This window comes from Eucyclogobius newberryi, unplaced genomic scaffold, assembly GCF_026437365.1.
Source record: "Eucyclogobius newberryi isolate DKJ021-1_F unplaced genomic scaffold, fEucNew1.0.hap1 SCAF_17, whole genome shotgun sequence".
Lineage (NCBI taxonomy): Eukaryota > Metazoa > Chordata > Actinopteri > Gobiiformes > Gobiidae > Eucyclogobius > Eucyclogobius newberryi.
In genome coordinates this window covers 3,056,377-3,075,316 of record NW_027315801.1, presented here as the reverse complement: position 1 = coordinate 3,075,316, position 18,940 = coordinate 3,056,377, and the positions used below count along the sequence as shown (strand labels likewise).

The 18,940-nt window shown below is 42.5% G+C and overlaps 1 protein-coding gene across 1 annotated transcript in view; it reads left to right on the top strand.

Annotated features, from left to right (window-relative positions):
* Window positions 1-18,940, top strand: part of LOC140362621 (forkhead box protein J3-like) — an 81,448-nt gene that overhangs the window by 46,344 nt on the left and 16,164 nt on the right. Inside the window, exons 6-9 of the mRNA XM_072448726.1 lie at window positions 2,491-2,592; window positions 7,269-7,454; window positions 13,117-13,297; window positions 16,356-16,544. Of these exons, the coding sequence (XP_072304827.1) occupies window positions 2,491-2,592; window positions 7,269-7,454; window positions 13,117-13,297; window positions 16,356-16,544 (658 nt within the window). The remainder of the gene's footprint in view (window positions 1-2,490; window positions 2,593-7,268; window positions 7,455-13,116; window positions 13,298-16,355; window positions 16,545-18,940) is intronic.

The window sequence follows — 18,940 nt, the reverse complement described above, 5'->3', positions numbered from 1 at the left end:
TGTTTCCTCCTCGTCTCCGCGTCACCTCTGCGCCGCATCCTTCCACCGCCACATCACAAAACCAGCAGCCCGTTTTCCCCTTCGAGTTTATCATAAATTACAGATTGCATTGTTGGCGATCAATCCTCTTACGGTAAGCAGTTTTGAGGAGGCATGCGGCTGTCGTGAACTCTGAAAGGACTGAAGAAAACGCCCCGACTTCAGCCCCTCGTTCTGCCTCGCGTGTGGGGGTAACCGAATGCACTCCCATCAATGTTATATTTTATACTAAAATATACTAAAGTACTCCAAAACTGTACTGCAACAAATATACTACTCATATTACCTTACACTGATGAGCCTGCTACTGCGATTGATTTCTATTGCTAAGAAGGGCAATATATCAAAATGTGACTATTGAGTGTATCGATTATAGTAGAAAAATACCGTATTTTCTGGACTATAAGTCGCACCGGAGTATAAATTGCACCAGCCAAACAATGCATAATAGAGAAGAAAAAACGTATACCGTATTTTCCGGACTATACTTATATTTATACTTATATTCTTATACTTCTTATACTTCTTATATACTTATATGTGATATTATTTGTTTATTTTCACACTTGCAACCGCATTTCATAAAGTATATACTTCATAATAAGTATAAATATAAGTTTAAGTCGCACCCCAGCCAAAACTATGAAAAAAGGTGCGACTTATAGTCTGGAAATTACGGTACTCCAAAAAAACTTTCAAATAAGGGTATAAGGTGATTTATTTTATTTATTTATTTTTTATTACGGTAATTGGACATTTTTTTAATTACGTTTAAAGACATGTTTAACACATTTCTGCCGGAGTGATATAATAGCGTCTTACTATCACGATCAGATGTCACAATATCAAATGGCAGTGTTGCAATTATTGAGGAAAAACATCAAGATTTAACGATTTTTGAGACCACACAGCAGTGAAATATTTAATTCTCTTTTCGTTCCCGTGTTGATGATCTTTCTGAAAGACAAAACAAAGTTAAATTTGAGAATAAAGAGTTATTTACATTTAGGTCTATTTTTGGTCGATAGCCTGAAGGAAAAACACAAAATTTTGCATCTAAAATTGTCACGATGAATATTGTTTCGCTCTTCCATTATCATGACCTGAATAATCACAATTGTAATCGTGACATCCCGATGATCGAGATATTAATTTATATCAATATCACCCATCCATACAACAGTCACTAATATTCAGCTAATTGTCTTGTAGCATTTACCAAGACAAACGTACTGTTATTCTTCCTGCTGTTATCATCACTATCACTAATAGCACCAATACCACCAAAACAAACATATAAACAAAGAAGCGTCACTACTATAACTGCAGCTATTACCACAAGTGCTGCCACTAGTTCTAACGTTTCCACTGCTTCTTGAGTTTGAATACCACAATTGTACATTTTTGTGAATAAAAGTACTATGATCTGAACGTGAGCGTTGTGGTTTTTGATTTAGCGTCCGCAGCGTCTTCTCCCTGCGTGAGCCTGAGGAGACTCCGTGGTGACTCAGGTGCTCATTCAAGCAGCAGTCATGGCTTCCCTTTAACCTTTGTCACTTTGAATTTGCCTCCTCGTTTGCTCCGTCACTCCACGCTTACATCAGTCACGTTTACAGCTCTGTGCCTTAATGATGAGCAAAACCACCTCACAATTACCCTATTTTCCGGACTATAAGTCGCACCTTTTTTTCTTTTTTCATAGTTTTGGCCGGGGTGCGACTTATTCTCCAGAGCAACTTATAGGTGATATTATTTGTTATTTTCACACTGGCAACCACAAGAGGGCGTTCTAGGCTCTAATCGACGCAGAAGAAGAATCTGCACTTCCTCTACCTCTGGAGTTTGTGGAGTTGTTTAGAAGTGACACAGAGGAAGAAGAATTCAATGGATTTAGTGATTTGGGGTAAAACTGATGCTTTGCTAAACTTGTTAGCATGTTAGCAACTGTTCATATATTACGTTAACACACCAGACACTTACCACAGGTCTGTCTGTGCCTCATGTAGCTGAAGGTGTTAGCGTTAGCATACGTCATGTAGCTGAAGGTGTTAGCGTTAGCATACGTCATGTAGCTGAAGGTGTTAGTGTTAGCATGCGTACACCTATTCACCATGTTCTCTCATCTGTTATTATATTAAATTGCTTTTCAAGATGAAATGGTGTTCTTGGCCTTGGATTTTATCAAATAAATTCCCCCTAAAAAGACGCGACTTATATGTGTTTTATACAGGTTTTTTCTCTATTATGCATTTTTTGGCTGGTGCGCCTTATACACCGGAAAATATGGTACTGCTTCCATTAGCTCCAAACACAAAACATTGTCTATAATTCAGCCGTATAAGATAGATAAATGAACGGCGTGCTATATTTATCGGTAGCAGAACAATCTTTTGGTTGGTGGGTAATCTTCTCCACTGACGTCGACACATGCGTTTTTTCTTTACATTTCAGGCATCGACCCCGTACAGTATGGAGTCGGAGTCCCTGAGGATGGACTGTATCATGTCTGGAGGAGCTTCCCCCACACTGGGCATCAACTCTGTCACGAACAAGGTACAAACCGCAGACAGGGAGCGGGATAAAGTGTCCCGATCCATGGTTGTCCTTTAAAACCGGAGCTGAAAGTTTACAAAAAATATATTTCGATTAAGTAGAATAACAAAATGCATAATAATCTCATGTTCACACTGTCCTAAAGTTCAGAATGCAACTGTCCTATGATGAAGTCACCTTTTCAGCTCCTCAGATTCTGCAGTTTGTCGGTTCAGAAGTGTAGAACTCAGCAATTTCCTATGACTTGATGTTGAAAATATAAATACGCATGTCTGTGTCCGTCGCGATACGTCACGATATCGATATCTTGAGCACAGCCCTGACTGGCACCGGCTCACAGTTAAAGGCACGCGCTAAGATCGTTCCCTCGTCAATATTTCATTTGTTAATCCTGTTTACGATCTTGTCTGCTCCTTCTCTGAGCCTCACAAAAACACTGCATCTGATGAGCGGTGTCAAAGGTAGAATACGTTCTTTATAAATATATATTAACATGTCGTGGCAAGCTAGCTTTTGTTTGTTTCCCCTCTGCTGCCAGTAGATAACGCCAATCCTAATGAGCAAACTCCTGACTTTTAGAAGGTAATGTGTGCTTTTCAATGAATACATGATTTAAACTTCTGAAACAAAGACATAAGTAATGCAAGTTCAGAAGGGCCGTACCTAAACAAAGGATGGAGCATTTGTATCACATGTTTTGCAATTATTTTCATCATTAATGTTTTCAATTATTATTAGAATTATTATCTAATGCATGTGAAGCTTTGGTCAATAATCGATATTAGGCAGGTATTTTCTAAAGGGTTATTACACTTGTTTTTTGGGGGTTTATATATTTTTTTATCAAAGAGAGAAAAGCTATAAACTAATTGGTATTCTAAATAAGGATCAGATCTACTTTAAAATGTGTAGAACCAGTCAGAACACATCATGTCCTTTATGTTTAGCTATATGTCGGCTCTAGGCTATAGTATGATTATTCTTTATTAGAGTCACATGATCCTTCACACTGTTATTTAGATGATTTCTCAGACTAAAGTGACTAAACCTCTGATGTCAGTGTGTCGTCTTGGTGCTTCTGCTGCTGTTACAGTTTCTCCTCCTCAGACTCTGTGTCTGATCACACTCTGTCTCTTCTAAACCGCTCACATTAAACTTATTCAGAGTAAACATGTCTAAACTGATCATTTAGGAGGAAAACTAGTCAAACATTGTATTTATCGCGTGTCACGAGTGAATTCGTTGCACTTATATTTGATGATAAGTTTCCTCTAAAACTTTTCTGGAGCTTTTAAAAGTCTGTCACCTTGTGGGTCTGGGTCTTTTGACTCAGGATGAAGACAGATTCAAGTTTACAGTCTGTTTTATTAGAATATAGCAGCCTCTGTCCACCGAGCTGCCGTTTTCGTCCTTGTTTTCTTCCTGTTTCTGAAGGCACAACAGAGTTAACTCTTTCATCACCAGAGTGAAAGCATCGTGGACTGATATCTGCTTTTGGACTGAAACCAATATTACACAATGACATGAATATCGGTCGATATCGATGCTGGGCTGATATATCGTGTACCCCCTTATATATATATATATATGCCTTTTATTGTAGATCCAGAATGTTTTTGGCTTATGTCGCTACAAATAATATAAGAATGTTAAAATGAAGGAATAAAATAGTTCCATATTTACAGTGAAATGTGAAAAGAAGACATATTCAGCTGTAGACTGGGTGTGCCGACAGTTCTGGTTCAAATGTCAAACTGTTCCGGGACGTTTGCTTTAAACCCTGCTCGGGTCTCACCTCCGACCTCTGACCTTTGACATATGCTCTGTACTGTCTGCTCCAGGATGTGTGCGGTCTGGAGCAGACTGCTTAGTGCTTACTCCACTTTTCCAGCCAGTTTCTCTTTGAAACCTTCCCAGAAATCTGTGCTGTCTATGATCCAAAACACACTGTACAGCACTGAACCACGTTAAGGAAATGAACAGATATCAATCAGGCTGCAGCAATGAATCGACTAACCATGAATGGTCAACAACAACAAATAAAAAATCATATTTTGATCTTTTATCTGGACTAGCAAGTCTCTAAAGCACATGAAAATACCTTTTATCACAAAGACAATGGCATTCTTAAAGGAAATGTCAAGAGAGAATAAACTGTTTCAATTTCCATCAATTATACACTTTATTTGTAAATATTCTCTATCTAGAAGTATTCAAGCACCATATTTAAACTTTTATTTGGTTGATGTATTTAAAAAGTCTCAACAGTACAACATTGTTTGACTTGTTGAAAAATCAGTCAGTATTTAAGTCAGCATGTTTGCATTGTTATTGTACATATTACATTACATAATAATACATTGTACATAATACATTACATAATAATACATTGTACATAATACAAAACTCTTCACAAAGCAATCAGAATCAGGCCAAATTAAACTGTATATTTATTTTTTACATCCAAGGTAATCATTTTATATGATAAACTTTCAAGATATTATTGAGAAACTTGACATTTTGAAATCTGACTTTGTTTTTAACTATGTTTAGGACCAGGTACATTTCAATATTTTTGTGGCACTTGAACAATGCCTGTTTTTTTACTGTTTTGAAACAGAACTAATTCATTTTAAACTCTTTACTGCAGTCCACATGTAGTGCTCACTTGCCTAATGCATTAACAGCATCCTAAATAATCACCATAATATAAGGACTTTTCACTTTTCAAGCTAACGCACATTAGCATGCTAAACGGCATTCTGTCTAATAAAAGAACAAAACGCTTTATATGTAGATATAGAGAAAGCGCTGCGGTCGCATTTGAACCCAAATAGATGTTTTTACAGTAAATATGTACTGAGGAAAACAGATCTGACTTTATTCCATGCAAACATTGAACTCATGAAGTACTTTTTTTAATGTTTCAAAACAGTAAAAATTAGGGACAGCACCTTTAATTAAAAATAATGAAAATAATAATAATTTAGTGTACTTTATAATCATTCATTTGTGGTGACAGACACACCCCCAGGACACCAAAACTATGCATTTCTTCAGTACCAGTTTAAATTTGTTCACTTTACTAATTATTGTTATCTGAGCTCGTAAGTGTTTATTGCTTTCAACTGGACGGCCAACGACTGACCCAACATTTGGTAAAACTCACAAGTACTGGGAATTTGAACAGATGTAACTGCTTTACGGCTTACGCTTCAGACGGCCATGAAGACTAAAAACATTTAACAAGTCTCTTCTACATCTGTACACCTGCTTCTTAATCACTGCTTTTTTTCAAACATAAAGCGGCGCACATTTCCATCCGGTCTCCCCGGCTACATTTGGACAGCGGCGTTCAAAACCCGTAGACAAAAGAAACGACCTTACGCCGCTCTCTCTCCACACAAAGACGAAGGAGAGCGCGGCCGGGCCTTGGACAGACTCGCCGCTTTAAAAAACACTATTCAGATGCTGTTAGTCACCACTATACATTTCAGGACAATGACTCAGGAGCTGCGGCGGCGTCAGCGATATCTGCCCACGCGCTCAGACAGGTGGCACAGCCTGCAGATGCCGCTTCTCAAGGCTCACTCCAGAGCCTTCTGCGGGGATTCGACTCAGTTCGGGGACGCGTCGATTGCGCCTTGGATCTAAGTTTTTATCCATTTAATTGACAATGATGGAACAGTCGGCACAAGGCACTTTGAACACGGCGGTGTTTTTGATGATTTTTTTACTCTAAAATGACCCCGTTGGGACAATCACGGACGCTTTGGTTGGTCAAAAGTGTGTCTGAAATCAATGCTTTTTGGGACTGTCATGGATTTGAATGGAAATTAACTTGAACTTCTTAACACTGTCATTTTAACCATCATTTAATCACTCACTGCACTGTTCACTTTCTGCACTCCATATGTATATCTGTACAACTGAAACCGTGTGTACATATTAAGCCTATTTTTTTTATCTTTATTCTTATTTTTTATCTGATAGCTTATTGTTATTCTTATCCCATAGTAGATTTTAATTGTTTCTCTTTTGACTTATTCATTGTTCACTGTTTTATGTTGCACCGAATCACCAAGACAAGTTCCTATGTTTGTGAATTCTGTTCATTAAACCCTTTTCTGATTCTGATTTGATTCTGAAAACATCGTTGGTAACTGTGGACGTCGAGACATTTTAAAAGAAAACCGTGCAATCGTTTTTTGGTTTAACTCATCCTGGACACCCGAGCGTCGCATCGTCCAGGCCCCCCAGTCAGAACCCCACACAGTTGTTTCCTCGGTTGTGTCTGGATGTTGCGCCTTTAAACCTCGCTCGCTTCCTCCGTGGCGTTCCCTCTGTTACAATTAAACGTAGCCTGAGGGTACGTGGTTCTGCTCTGCTTCACAGGCGTCGAACTGAACTAAGCTCACTCGCAGGCATGACTTTTAACAGCCCTGTGATCCTGGGACACTAGACGAGATCCCCGCGCTCGTCGGTTTGTAGAAATGCCACGTCAACTTTGTGTTATTCTGAAGTTAAAACACAAGGAAAGACTTCATTTAGAGGCTTTGGCGCTACACTCTGGTGGTGGGATTGTTTCAAGTGGGATGTTTTTTTCAGTGCATGTCGAGCTCCTCTCTTTCGTGACCGTCTGTTCAAGCGCTATGTGTCTTATGCTTCCCCTACAGGTGGCGCTGTACAACCCCGAGCCAGAGGGGAGCCACAGTCCCGGGAGCCTGGGGGGCAGCCTCAGCAACAGCCTGTCGGAGCAGAGCATGTCTTCGGTCACGATCAACAACATAAACAACCTGAATAACCTGAACAGCATGTCCACGGTGGGCGGCAGCGGGGCCGGCGCACACGGCTACACTCCGGTGAGTTTGGGAATGTCCCGCGGCGCTCAACATGGGGACGTTTATATATGACCGATCAGCCCGGTGTGTATACGACGGGCGAGCACTTATTGATTGATGTGGTTTTGCCTAATCGACTGATGGTGTCTCAGTCGACCACGTCTTTAACAGTAAAAAAAAAAACGTACCGCATTTTCCGGACTATAAATTGCACCTTTTTTCATAGTTTTGGCCGGGGTGCGACTTATAATCCGGAGCGACTTATATGTGATATTATTCGTTATTTTAACACTGGCGACCACAAGAGGGCGCTCTAGGCTCTAAGCGATGCAGAAGAAGAATCTGCACTTCCTCTTCCTCTGGAGTTTGTGGAGTTGTTTAGAAGTGACACAGAGGAAGAAGAATTCAGTGGATTTAGTGATTTGGGGTAAAACTGATGCTTTGCTAAACTTGTTAGCGTGTTCTTTATGCTATAGTTATCTGAATAACTGTTCATATGTTACGTTAACATACCAGACACTTACCACAGTTCTGTCTGTGCCTCATGTAGCTGAAGGTGTTAGCGTTAGCATACGTCATGTAGCTGAAGGTGTTAGCGTTAGCATACGTCATGTAGCTGAAGGTGTTAGCGTTAGCATATGTCATGTAGCTGAAGGTGTTAGCGTTAGCATACGTCATGTAGCTGAAGGTGTTAGCGTTAGCATACGTACACCTATTCACCATTTTACTTATTCTCCAGTACAACTTATATATGTTTTTTTCTTCTCTATCATGCATGACGACTGAACATCTCAATCAGCCTTTTTTCACTTAAGAGAATACAATTTAAAGAGACAGTACACAATTTTCTTTTCGTTGAGCATCATTCGTCTGTAAAGCTATGTTGCAAAAGCAGCTCTTGGGGTCAGAATGAATGCGTTTCATGCAAGTTTAAAATTGCCTTTATTTTCGTGAGCGATCCACTGCCGCACCAACACCCTCGTAATCCAACAGGCTTTATCTCCTCCACCTAGAATATCTTCAGTCAACCACAGCCCCACCTGCTTCCAACACCGCACCAAACCCCAACCGTGGCCTTTACGACTTCTGATCTTTTTTAATGAACTTCAAACTGGCGCCTCGATTAGCCGTCCCCTTTACAGTCTGGTACGGACCAGTTTTACCGTCAGCTCCGCTCCACAAGAAGTACACCCGAGATCGCCATTATTTTCCCTTCCAACAGCTGCTCTTCTTTTTACGACCCTCCTCCTCCCGCGCTCGTTCACCGCTGCACCTGCTCCCGCAAAGGTCAGCGCAATCTCAGCTCGTTAACCTCCGTGTCTGGCGGCCATCTTGTCTCCCCCCCGCTCGCTCCTTCACCTCCGTCGCCCCCGGCTCGCTTGTCATCTCTCAGAAGATTAATCCGGTCGGGTTTAGAGGGTTTAGAGGGTTAGTGGAGCCTCTTTACTTGGTGACCTGCTTTCCCCTGTAATTTTGCTGTTTTCTTTTGCATATTTCTTGTAACCAATTAACCTTAATGTCCCCGTATGCTAATCAAAGGCATTCTTCTGTGTTGTTGTGGGAGGCTACGATGATTGGCCAGGTTTTGGACTGGACTGATGTTTTTCCTGTTGTAACCCGCCGCATACGACAAATGGAGCACTAGGTGGTGTGGGTAAAGTGTCTTGCCCGGTGACACAACAGCAGTGCCCTGTGTTTGAATGGATTAATGATGAATGCTGTGGCCACAAAGCTGTTTTAAATGGTTCATGGTCACATTTCTACCTCCCTGTGAGCCAGTGGATCTGAGAGCGGGATTCGAACCGCCGACCTTTTGGATTCCAACTGAGCTACTGCTGTTTTTTGTAACAGTTGTAGTTGTAATAGTTCTAAATTTGTATTTTTGTCATGTTGTAAAAGCAATACTCCCTCCCCCAACCTGTCCGCCACTCTCCCTCACTCACAACATTCAAATCCCGCCTAAAAACATACCTCTTCACCCAAGCCTATGACCTCCCCTACCCCTAGCCTCCTCTACCCCATTGCCTACTCTTCTACCCCCTGTTACATCCCCATCTTTTTCTCTCTACTTCGTCTGTCTTGTTCATTTTATCTGTATATTAATGTGTTCTGTACGTGTTGTCCCCCCTGTCTGTAAATACCCCCCCTTTTTTTATTATGTTCAGCGTCTTTGGGTCACTGAAAAGCGCTATATAAATAAAAGTTATTATTATTATTAATACCGATTACTTTTGATGGATAACATTTTTAAAATATAAAAACGGGAAAAATAAAATATCTGAGTGTGAAAAAAATAGATGTATTAAAGGAATAATAGAGGATTTTTGCCGATTTGAGAACTCAAGCGACTGTTAGTCCCTTTTTTAAACCAAAAAAGTAAACATGTCAGTCAGTTACAGGTCGCCTCGTGTATCGGTCCAATCTGTCCCAGTTTTCGGAAAATGTGTCAATTTTTAAGTTCAAAATGGAAGTACATTTTTCTATTCTGTAAATAAAGTTGTTTCAGTCCAGTCTTTGACAGTCGGCTCCGTCCCCGTCATTTCATTTATTATTTCTTTTGCTGCAGCCAAGAGCACATTCCACAGGTGGTATCCATCTATCATTTCCATTGTTGATGCTTCATGTTCTAGATACGTCTTTTTAAAGTATACTAGAATGTCAATGTTGAAGACCTGACACAATTCTAATGAAAACAATTTCAATAAAATGAGATAAAGATGAAGAACCATATAGGAAATTAATTTATTTAGAAATGTGGAGACTTTATATTATTTACAAAAGAACTTCAAGGCCGGAGTTGCTCTTAAACTAAAAACTAGATATTCATTTTAATAACGTCTAATATTGATAGAAGTAGAGACAGTAGTACCAGCAACAGGAGCAGTAGTAGTAGTAGTAGAAGTAGCAGAAGTTGTAGTAGAAGTAGCAGATGACTCATGAGGTGGTATTTGGTGGTCAGTGTGATACAGCCTCTTGTGTGTGATTTCCTGTCAGCAAAAGTGTCTGATGTTTGGACGTTTTGATCACGGTAAATTGCTGTGTTTTCTCGGAGAGGAATGTGACAGAGACGAGATGATTGAGGCTGAAGAGAGACCGCGCTCCTATATGACAAATTCAAAGTACTTTATTTGGCTTCCGACGTTTCCACTTAAGGGTAGATGCTTCATAATTAATGTGAATGAAATGTAGACAGAAATAAAGTCATGTTCAGGCACCAGGAGCTCAATTGTTGTTTACCCACTACTAGCTCCTAATAACATTTATGGAGTGCAAACAAAATTCAGAGATTGACCTATTTATACTTTGTAATATTCTTTCATGTACAGTACTCTTCAGTAGGACTGGGAATCACAGTCTCCCTTATGATTCGCTGCGACACACGATACACGGCTCACAATACGATAATGTCACGATTTTGCGATACGCGCGATAATCGATATATCGCTCATGATATTCTATGACGTATCACTATTTTTTACATCTTTGTTAAACCTCAGCCTGCACAGACTCAAAATGAAACACACCCATTTTAATAGTCAAAACAGTGAAAATGTTAATATTTCCTTTCTTTAAACAAACTCGGGGAATTATGCCAAAAATGACCCACGGCGATATATCGATACGGCAGCCCACGATATTGCCACTGTATCACCAACTTTAGTGTCACGATATGTCAATAGTTCAATATTTTCACTCTGATCCTTGTTTGGTGCTGGTGTGATTCAGTTCGTGATGATTTTTAGTTCTGGTTTAGTCCTGGTTTAGACCTGGTTTAGACCTGGTTTAATCCTGGTTTAGTCCTGGTTTAGTCCTGGTTTAGTCCTGGTTTTGTCCTGGTTTAGACCTGGTTTAGTCCTGGTTTAGACCTGGTTTAATCCTGGTTTAGTCCTGGTTTAGACCTGGTTTAGTCCTGGTTTAGTCCTGGTTTAGTCCTGGTTTAGACCTGGTTTAATCCTGGTTAAGTCCTGGTTTAGTCCTAGTTTAGTCCTGTTTAGTCCTGGTTTAGTCCTGGTTTAGTTCTGGTTTAGACCTGGTTTAGTCCTGGTTTAGTCCTGGTTTAGACCTGGTTTAATCCTGGTTAAATCCTGGTTTAGTCCTGTTTTTTGTCCTGGTTTAGTCCTGGTTTAGTCCTGTTTTTTGTCCTGGTTTAGTCCTGGTTTAGTCCTGGTTTAATCCTGGTTTAGTCCTTTTTAGTCCTGGTTTTTGTCTTGGTTTAGTCCTGGTTTAGTCCTGGTTTAGTCCTGGTTTAATCCTGGTTTAGTCCTGGTTTAGTCCTGGTTTAGTCCTGGTTTAGTCCTGGTTTAATCCTGGTTTAGTCCTGGTTTAGTCCTGGTTTAGACCTGGTTTAATCCTGGTTTAGTCCTGGTTTAGTCCTGGTTTAGTCCTGGTTTAATCCTGGTTTAGTCCTGGTTTAGACCTGGTTTAATCCTGGTTTAATCCTGGTTTAGTCCTGGTTAAGTCCTGGTTTAATCCTGGTTTAGTCCTGGTTTAGTCCTGGGTTAGACCTGGTTTAGACCTGGTTTAATCCTGGTTTAGACCTGGTTTAGACCTGGTTTTGTCCTGGTTTAGACCTGGTTTAGACCTGGTTTAGTCCTGGTTTTGTCTGGTTTAGTCCTGGTTTAGACCTGGTTTTGACCTGGTTTAGTCCTGGTTTAGTCCTGGTTTTGTCCTGGTTTAGTCCTGGTTAAGTCCTGGTTTTGACCTGGTTTAGTCCTGGTTTAGTCCTGGTTTGGACCTGGTCTGTTTAGTCCTGGTTTGGACCTGGTTTAGACCTGGTTTAGTCCTGGTTTAGATCTGGTTTAATCCTGGTTTAGTCCTGGTTTAGTCCTGGTTTAGTCCTAGTTTAGTCCTGTTTAGACCTGGTTTAATTCTGGTTTAGACCTGGTTTAGACCTGGTTTAGACCTGGTTTAGTCCTGGTTTAGTCCTGGTTTAGTTCTGGTTTAGACCTGGTTTAGTCCTGGTTTAGTCCTGGTTTAGACCTGGTTTAGTCCTGGTTTAGTCCTGGTTTAGACCTGGTTTAATCCTGGTTAAATCCTGGTTTAGTCCTGGTTTTTGTCCTGGTTTAGTCCTGGTTTAGTCCTGGTTTAATCCTGGTTAAGTCTTGGTTTAGTCCTGGTTTAGTCCTTTTTAGTCCTGGTTTTTGTCTTGGTTTAGTCCTGGTTTAGTCCTGGTTTAATCCTGGTTTAATCCTGGTTTAGTCCTGGTTTAGTCCTGGTTTAATCCTGGTTAAGTCTTGGTTTAGTCCTGGTTTAGTCCTTTTTAGTCCTGGTTTTTGTCTTGGTTTAGTCCTGGTTTAGTCCTGGTTTAATCCTGGTTTAATCCTGGTTTAGTCCTGGTTTAATCCTGGTTTAGTCATGGTTTAGTCCTGGGTTAGACCTGGTTTAGACCTGGTTTAATCCTGGTTTAGTCCTGGTTTAGTCCTGGTTTAATCCTGGTTTAGTCCTGGTTTAGTCCTGGTTTAGTTCAGATTTAGGTCCGCGTTATGTCACAGTTTTGACGTGGCGTGCCTGTTGACAAAATGACTTAAACATTTACGTTTCTTGCAGCTTATTCTTAAAAAAGACCTGTTAAACTGAAGCACAAATACGTCATATTCTTGCTCTTAGTAGTGAAATAATGCGTTGATTATCTTGGAAAAGCACTGAACCACTTTCCATCTCTGGCTGTGTCTCTGTCCCACAGGTGAGCAGCCACCCGGACCCCCCTCAGGCCCCCGCCCCCGCGCCCCAGTACAGTCTGCCTGGTCTGCCTGTCCCGGACACAGCCAGGGACAAGGCGCTCTGCTTCTCTGACTTCGAGGACCTCAGCGCCTCTTTCCGGAGCCTCTACAAGTGTGTGTTTGAGCAGTCCTTCTCTCAACAAGGTGGGCCCTCGACCAGACACACACGCACAGTTTGCATATTAAACGTTTGAGGTCATTTGTAGCATGACTGATTATGTAAATGAGCGGGACCCAAGTGCACTACATTATAAGAAAAAATTAAGAAATATGGAATGAAATGTGTGTAAAAAGCATAGAATACGACAATTTAAACCATGTCACTCACACAGAGAATATTTTTTTTTGTAAGATCTGAATGCAATCCAATTAATTTATTTTTGCGTGCTGCCATAAAATAACTGTGCTGTTAATGAACGAATATTAACATGATAATAACACCATAAAGTATCACATACAACATGATAGTAATGAGATAATTACACATAAGTGATAGTAAAAACTTACCTGGAGTTATACCGTATTTTTCGCACTATAAGTTGCACCTTTTTTCATAGTTTTGGCCGGGTTGTGACTTATACTTATATTTATACTTATACTTATACTCCGGAGCCACTTATATGTGACATTATTTGTCATTTTCACACTTGCAACCGCATTTCATACTCCAGTGCGACTTATATATGTCTTTTTCTTCTCTATTATGCTTTTTTTGGCTGGTGCGACTTATAGTCCGGAAAATACTGTATTTTTTTTTTTTACCAGGCTTTGTTGATACTCATGGGCAGATTTGTACAGGTAAATGTTGGCACATCTGACAAAGGAGTGGCTGATATTTAAACAAGTTCGTACACATTAAGGATGAGCTTTAAGTTGAATGATCACGTTTGAGCCTTGATGGAGGAAGAGAGGCTTAGTGTATGCGTTATGAACGGCTGGGTGTTGATTTTGGAATAGTATTTTAATGATTTGACTCTCTGTAGTGTCTGTTTCATTTATGTACCGGTGCCTGGTCATTTTGTCTATATGTGTATTGGATGTACATAAACCTGCTTTGCTTGGTGTACATTCACGTTATAACATCTTTCGAATGACTTTTTTCCGAGGAAAATACGGTATTTTGTGTCAGTCAAGCCTCAGAAATGACCCCCAAATTATTGCATCACAATCCTAAACCTTAACCCTGCTGCATAGGTTTTAAGTCCATTAATCACATTGCGTTAATTCCAACTTAAAGACTGATCATGTTGCACGGTGTAGTCCCTCTGCTGGCAGTAGATGGCGCGCTAACACCAAATCTCAATTATGTGACAACCATGTTAAGTGCAAACAAGTAAAATAAAGGCTTTGAGGCAGCAGCTCCACTCCTCACATCGACACGTGAGTTCCGAAGTCACAGCAACCGACGCCCACCGTGGCCGTTCCCCCGTCTCTCCGCTGGCACACGCATGACAGCGACATGCCCCCCTACGCTATCAGGCTGGATGCATATAATTAATTGTCAAACCTCCAAAGCTCCAAATGAAAGGCGGCACGCACACACAGACGCTGCTGTTGTCATAGCAGTAAAACCTGCCCGCGTTCACCTTTCGCCGCGCACCACTCGTGCTCTATTGTCTTTTAATAAACAAACTATCGGCAGTTCCGCATATCTGCTCTTTACGGCGCGCTCAGTCAATTAAGGAGATGAAGGGAGGGGGAAAAAAAGTTTACAACCGTACATGGGGTCTGAGGTTTTGATAGGAGCTAATTAGATTGGGTTGAAACTTTGCGAAGCGTCGCGCTAATTGCTTTCAGACCAGCGGGCGCCCTCCCACCGCCGCGCCTCCCCCGCCCCCCCGCCTCCCTTTTAGCTTAGCGGTAGTGTCTGCTCGTTCTTACGCTCCCGCCGCACAAACACAGAGCGGTGGATGTGATCTGTTCAACTGCAGCTACTGACACGAGGCCCTCTTCAATATGTGTGTGTGTGTGTGTGTGCGTGCGTGTGTGTGCGTGCGTGCGTGCGTGTGTGTGTGCGCGTGTGTGTGTGCGTGCGTGCGTGTGTGTGTGCGCGTGTGTGCGTGCGTGCGTGCGTGCGTGTGTGTGTGCGCGTGTGTGCGTGTGTGCGTGCGTGCGTGTGTGTGTGTGCGCATGTGTGCGGGAGAGAGAAACGCAGCCCGCGCATCGCTGATCATGAAAGGAATCGTTAAGTTTGTTGTGAAAAATTTACTGAATCGACTGTGGACTGTAGGGAAAGCTGTTGCAAATGTAACAATACCCAACTGCTGTGGTGTCTGCGACGATTTGATGAATGTCCTACTCACTCGTCACCCCCAGTTCATGCTATACTGGCCTGACAAAACAGCCTATAGACCAGGGGTGGACAATTATTTACCTCCGAGGGCCATATTCGAATCCAGGCAAGTAGCGAAGGGTCCGGCCCACGATCATTGGTGTGAAAAAAAATATTCTACAAAATTAAATATCAGACAAAATATAACTTTTCTGTCAAATATAGGCTATTGAATCTATGATTTAATTCATTTCACCTCATCGTTATTAAGGATACAAGTGCAGACAGATGCCTAAGGTAATAAAAATACTACTACTACATTACTTGGCATGTTTGGCGCGCCGCATTATAAAGACAAACGGGCCGTATGTGGCCCGCGGGCCGTAGTTTGCCCACCCCTACTATAGACCAGACAAACAAAACAAACACGCTGTGGTCTTACTTTGGTTACTAGGTTTTTAACAAGCAAAAGGCTGATTTTACTCAATTGCACGATTCATCTTTTGACCTTGTGAATTATGAAGTATTATAATTTTAAAGGTTAGGGCTAAACAGTCCACCTTCAAATAAGAGTGGAACAATATCTGCTGCATTCTGATCTACATGAACCCCGTAATCATTTCTTGGTACATTTTTGCATGATTATTATGATTATTTTGCCTAATGATCCATACTAAATGGTATTAATGTGTGTCTATTGACCAAGGATTGATTCAATACTTCATTTTCAAACTTTGCTTTTAAAATGATCAATGTGGTAAAGGCCTGAGGTGAATGCTGTTGTAATTTCTCTTTCATATTCTCTGCAGTTCTTTCTGTTTTTACTGCGCCGTTGCAACAAACTGATGTATTTTAGTCTCAGAAGTATTTCATCCATGATGTTATTCCACTTCACAACGTTGTACATGCGCGTTCCTCTCTGTGCCGCAGGTTTGATGGGTCTTCCCTCGGACCCTCAGTCCAGGACGTCCTGCTCCTACCAGCCCTCCCCCCTCCAGCTCGCCCCTGTCCCGCCCCCGCATCACCATCAGCAGCACCTCCAGCCTCACCCGCAGCACCCGCAGCACCCGCAGCCGCTGTCCCACCAGAGCCACAGCACGCAGCCCTGCCCCGGCACAGGTGAGCCCAGTCCTATGTCGTGAGTGAAGTTAAAGGGTCTTAGTTTGATCTGTCGGCCCCGCCCACTTCCTGCCGTCTGCTACCGTGGCGCAGAAGCGACCGTCTGGGATGATATCCTCCAGTTCTTTCCGCGTGGGTCTCATCGTGCCTCGCCCTTTCACTCTTGACGATACGTACCATGAGAGAGAAGCCACTGCCTGGGACAGTCTTGGGCAGTTGTTTCCCTATAATTCACATCACGTCTTTAATTGGATGAAAAGCATTGTCCCAGGCCGTATTGTTTGTCCTCGTTCTCATCCGTAATAAATCCGGGTCAGGCACAGGTTCTTACAGTATTTTGTCTGAAAAATTTACTAAATCTAATCGCTTCTAATAGCTTCTTCGGGTCTCCATTTTTGTCCCACACATATCGTCGATTAACATGGTTGTAATAAAATAAATAATAATAATTACAAAGATTAAGCTTCACTGACTTAAAGAAGAAAAAGTGAGTTTTAGAAGTATTTAAAAGGAGACACTTGAGTGAGCTTATAACCTTGTCATTAGTTTACTTGTATTTTTGTGTACTCCTGTATTGTCCTGCACCTACGGCTCAGAAAATGTCTGTTTTCACTTACCCCCTGTCCCTGCCCGCATCCCTTTGCTTCTTGTGATTATTTGAAAAATGAAGACCCTGAGTGACACATGTCGGGCTTTAAATTGTCTCGTAGCCACTTTTGAACGATAAAAACAGCAGTAGCGTGTGGTGACTTTAATGGACATGGGGTGTTCATCAATATTTGTGGATGGCGTTTGCATGCAGAAGAATAATAGTATAAATAGCTACGTTACACTGCTGAATCATCCCTCTTTAAGAAAATAAACCTGCTGAACTAAGTACAACGCAGTCGAGGGAGCGGTGAAGACCTGGACTGACAGAGCAATGGCGTCTTGTCGGCAGGAGAATGAAGATTATGCATGAATCACTCTTAATACAATACAAAAGTGGTGAAATGACTGGGGACAATAATTGTAACTGGTGGTTAAAAGCCATATTATTGTTACTGTTCTCTGGCTTCTTCCCACCGTTGTGTTTGGACAACCATGAATGGCCCTAGTGAGTGAATGTGAGAGTGAATGTTTGTCTGTGTGTCTATGTCTCTGAGTTAACCCTGTGACGAGCTGGACCCATCCAGAGTGTGCCCCGCCTAAGGCCCAAAGTCAGTGGGATAGGCTCCTGTCACCAAAGACCCTTAAAGGGAACAAGCAGTGGATGATGAATGAAAGGTTAAAGGCAAGTTTATTTGTAGAGCACATTTCATACACAAAGCAATTCAAAACTGTTTTTAGCCTAGATTTGAACATGGTCACATCTTCAGGAAGGTCCATGTTTAGTCCTGACTCTGGCACCAGCAGGAGGCCGGTCCATGTTTAGTCCTGACTCTGGCACCAGCAGGAGGCCGGTCCATGTTTAGTCCTGACTCTGGCACCAGCAGGAGGCCGGTCCATGTTTAGTCCTGACTCTGGCACCAGCAGGAGGCCGGTCCATGTTTAGTCCTGACTCTGGCACCAGCAGGAGGCCGGTCCATGTTTAGTCCTGACTCTGGCACCAGCAGGAGGCCGGTCCATGTTTAGTCCTGACTCTGGCACCAGCAGGAGGCTGGTCCATGTTTAGTCCTGACTCTGGCACCAGCAGGAGGCCGGTCCGTGTTTAGTCCTGACTCTAGCACCAGCAGGAGGCCGGTCTATGTTGAGTCATGACTCTGGCACCAGCAGGAGGCCGGTCCATGTTTAGTCCTGACTCTAGCACCAGCAGGAGGCCGCTCCATGTTTAGTCCTGACTCTGGCACCAGCAGGAGGCTGGTCCATGTTTAGTCCTGACTCTGGCACCAGCAGGAGGCCGGTCCATGTTTAGTCCTGACTCTGGCACCAGCAGGAGGCCGGTCCATGTTTAGTCCTGACTCTGGCACCAGCAGGAGGCCGGTCCATGTTTAGTCCTGACTCTGGCACCAGCAGGAGGCCGGTCCGTGTTTAGTCCTGACTCTAGCACCAGCAGGAGGCCGCTCCATGTTTAGTCCTGACTCTGGCACCAGCAGGAGGCTGGTCCATGTTTAGTCCTGACTCTGGCACCAGCAGGAGGCCGGTCCGTGTTTAGTCCTGACTCTAGCACCAGCAGGAGGCCGCTCCATGTTTAGTCCTGACTCTGGCACCAGCAGGAGGCTGGTCCATGTTTAGTCCTGACTCTGGCACCAGCAGGAGGCTGGTCCATGTTTAGTCCTGACTCTGGCACCAGCAGGAGGCCGGTCCGTGTTTAGTCCTGACTCTAGCACCAGCAGGAGGCCGCTCCATGTTTAGTCCTGACTCTGGCACCAGCAGGAGGCCGGTCCGTGTTTAGTCCTGACTCTGGCACCAGCAGG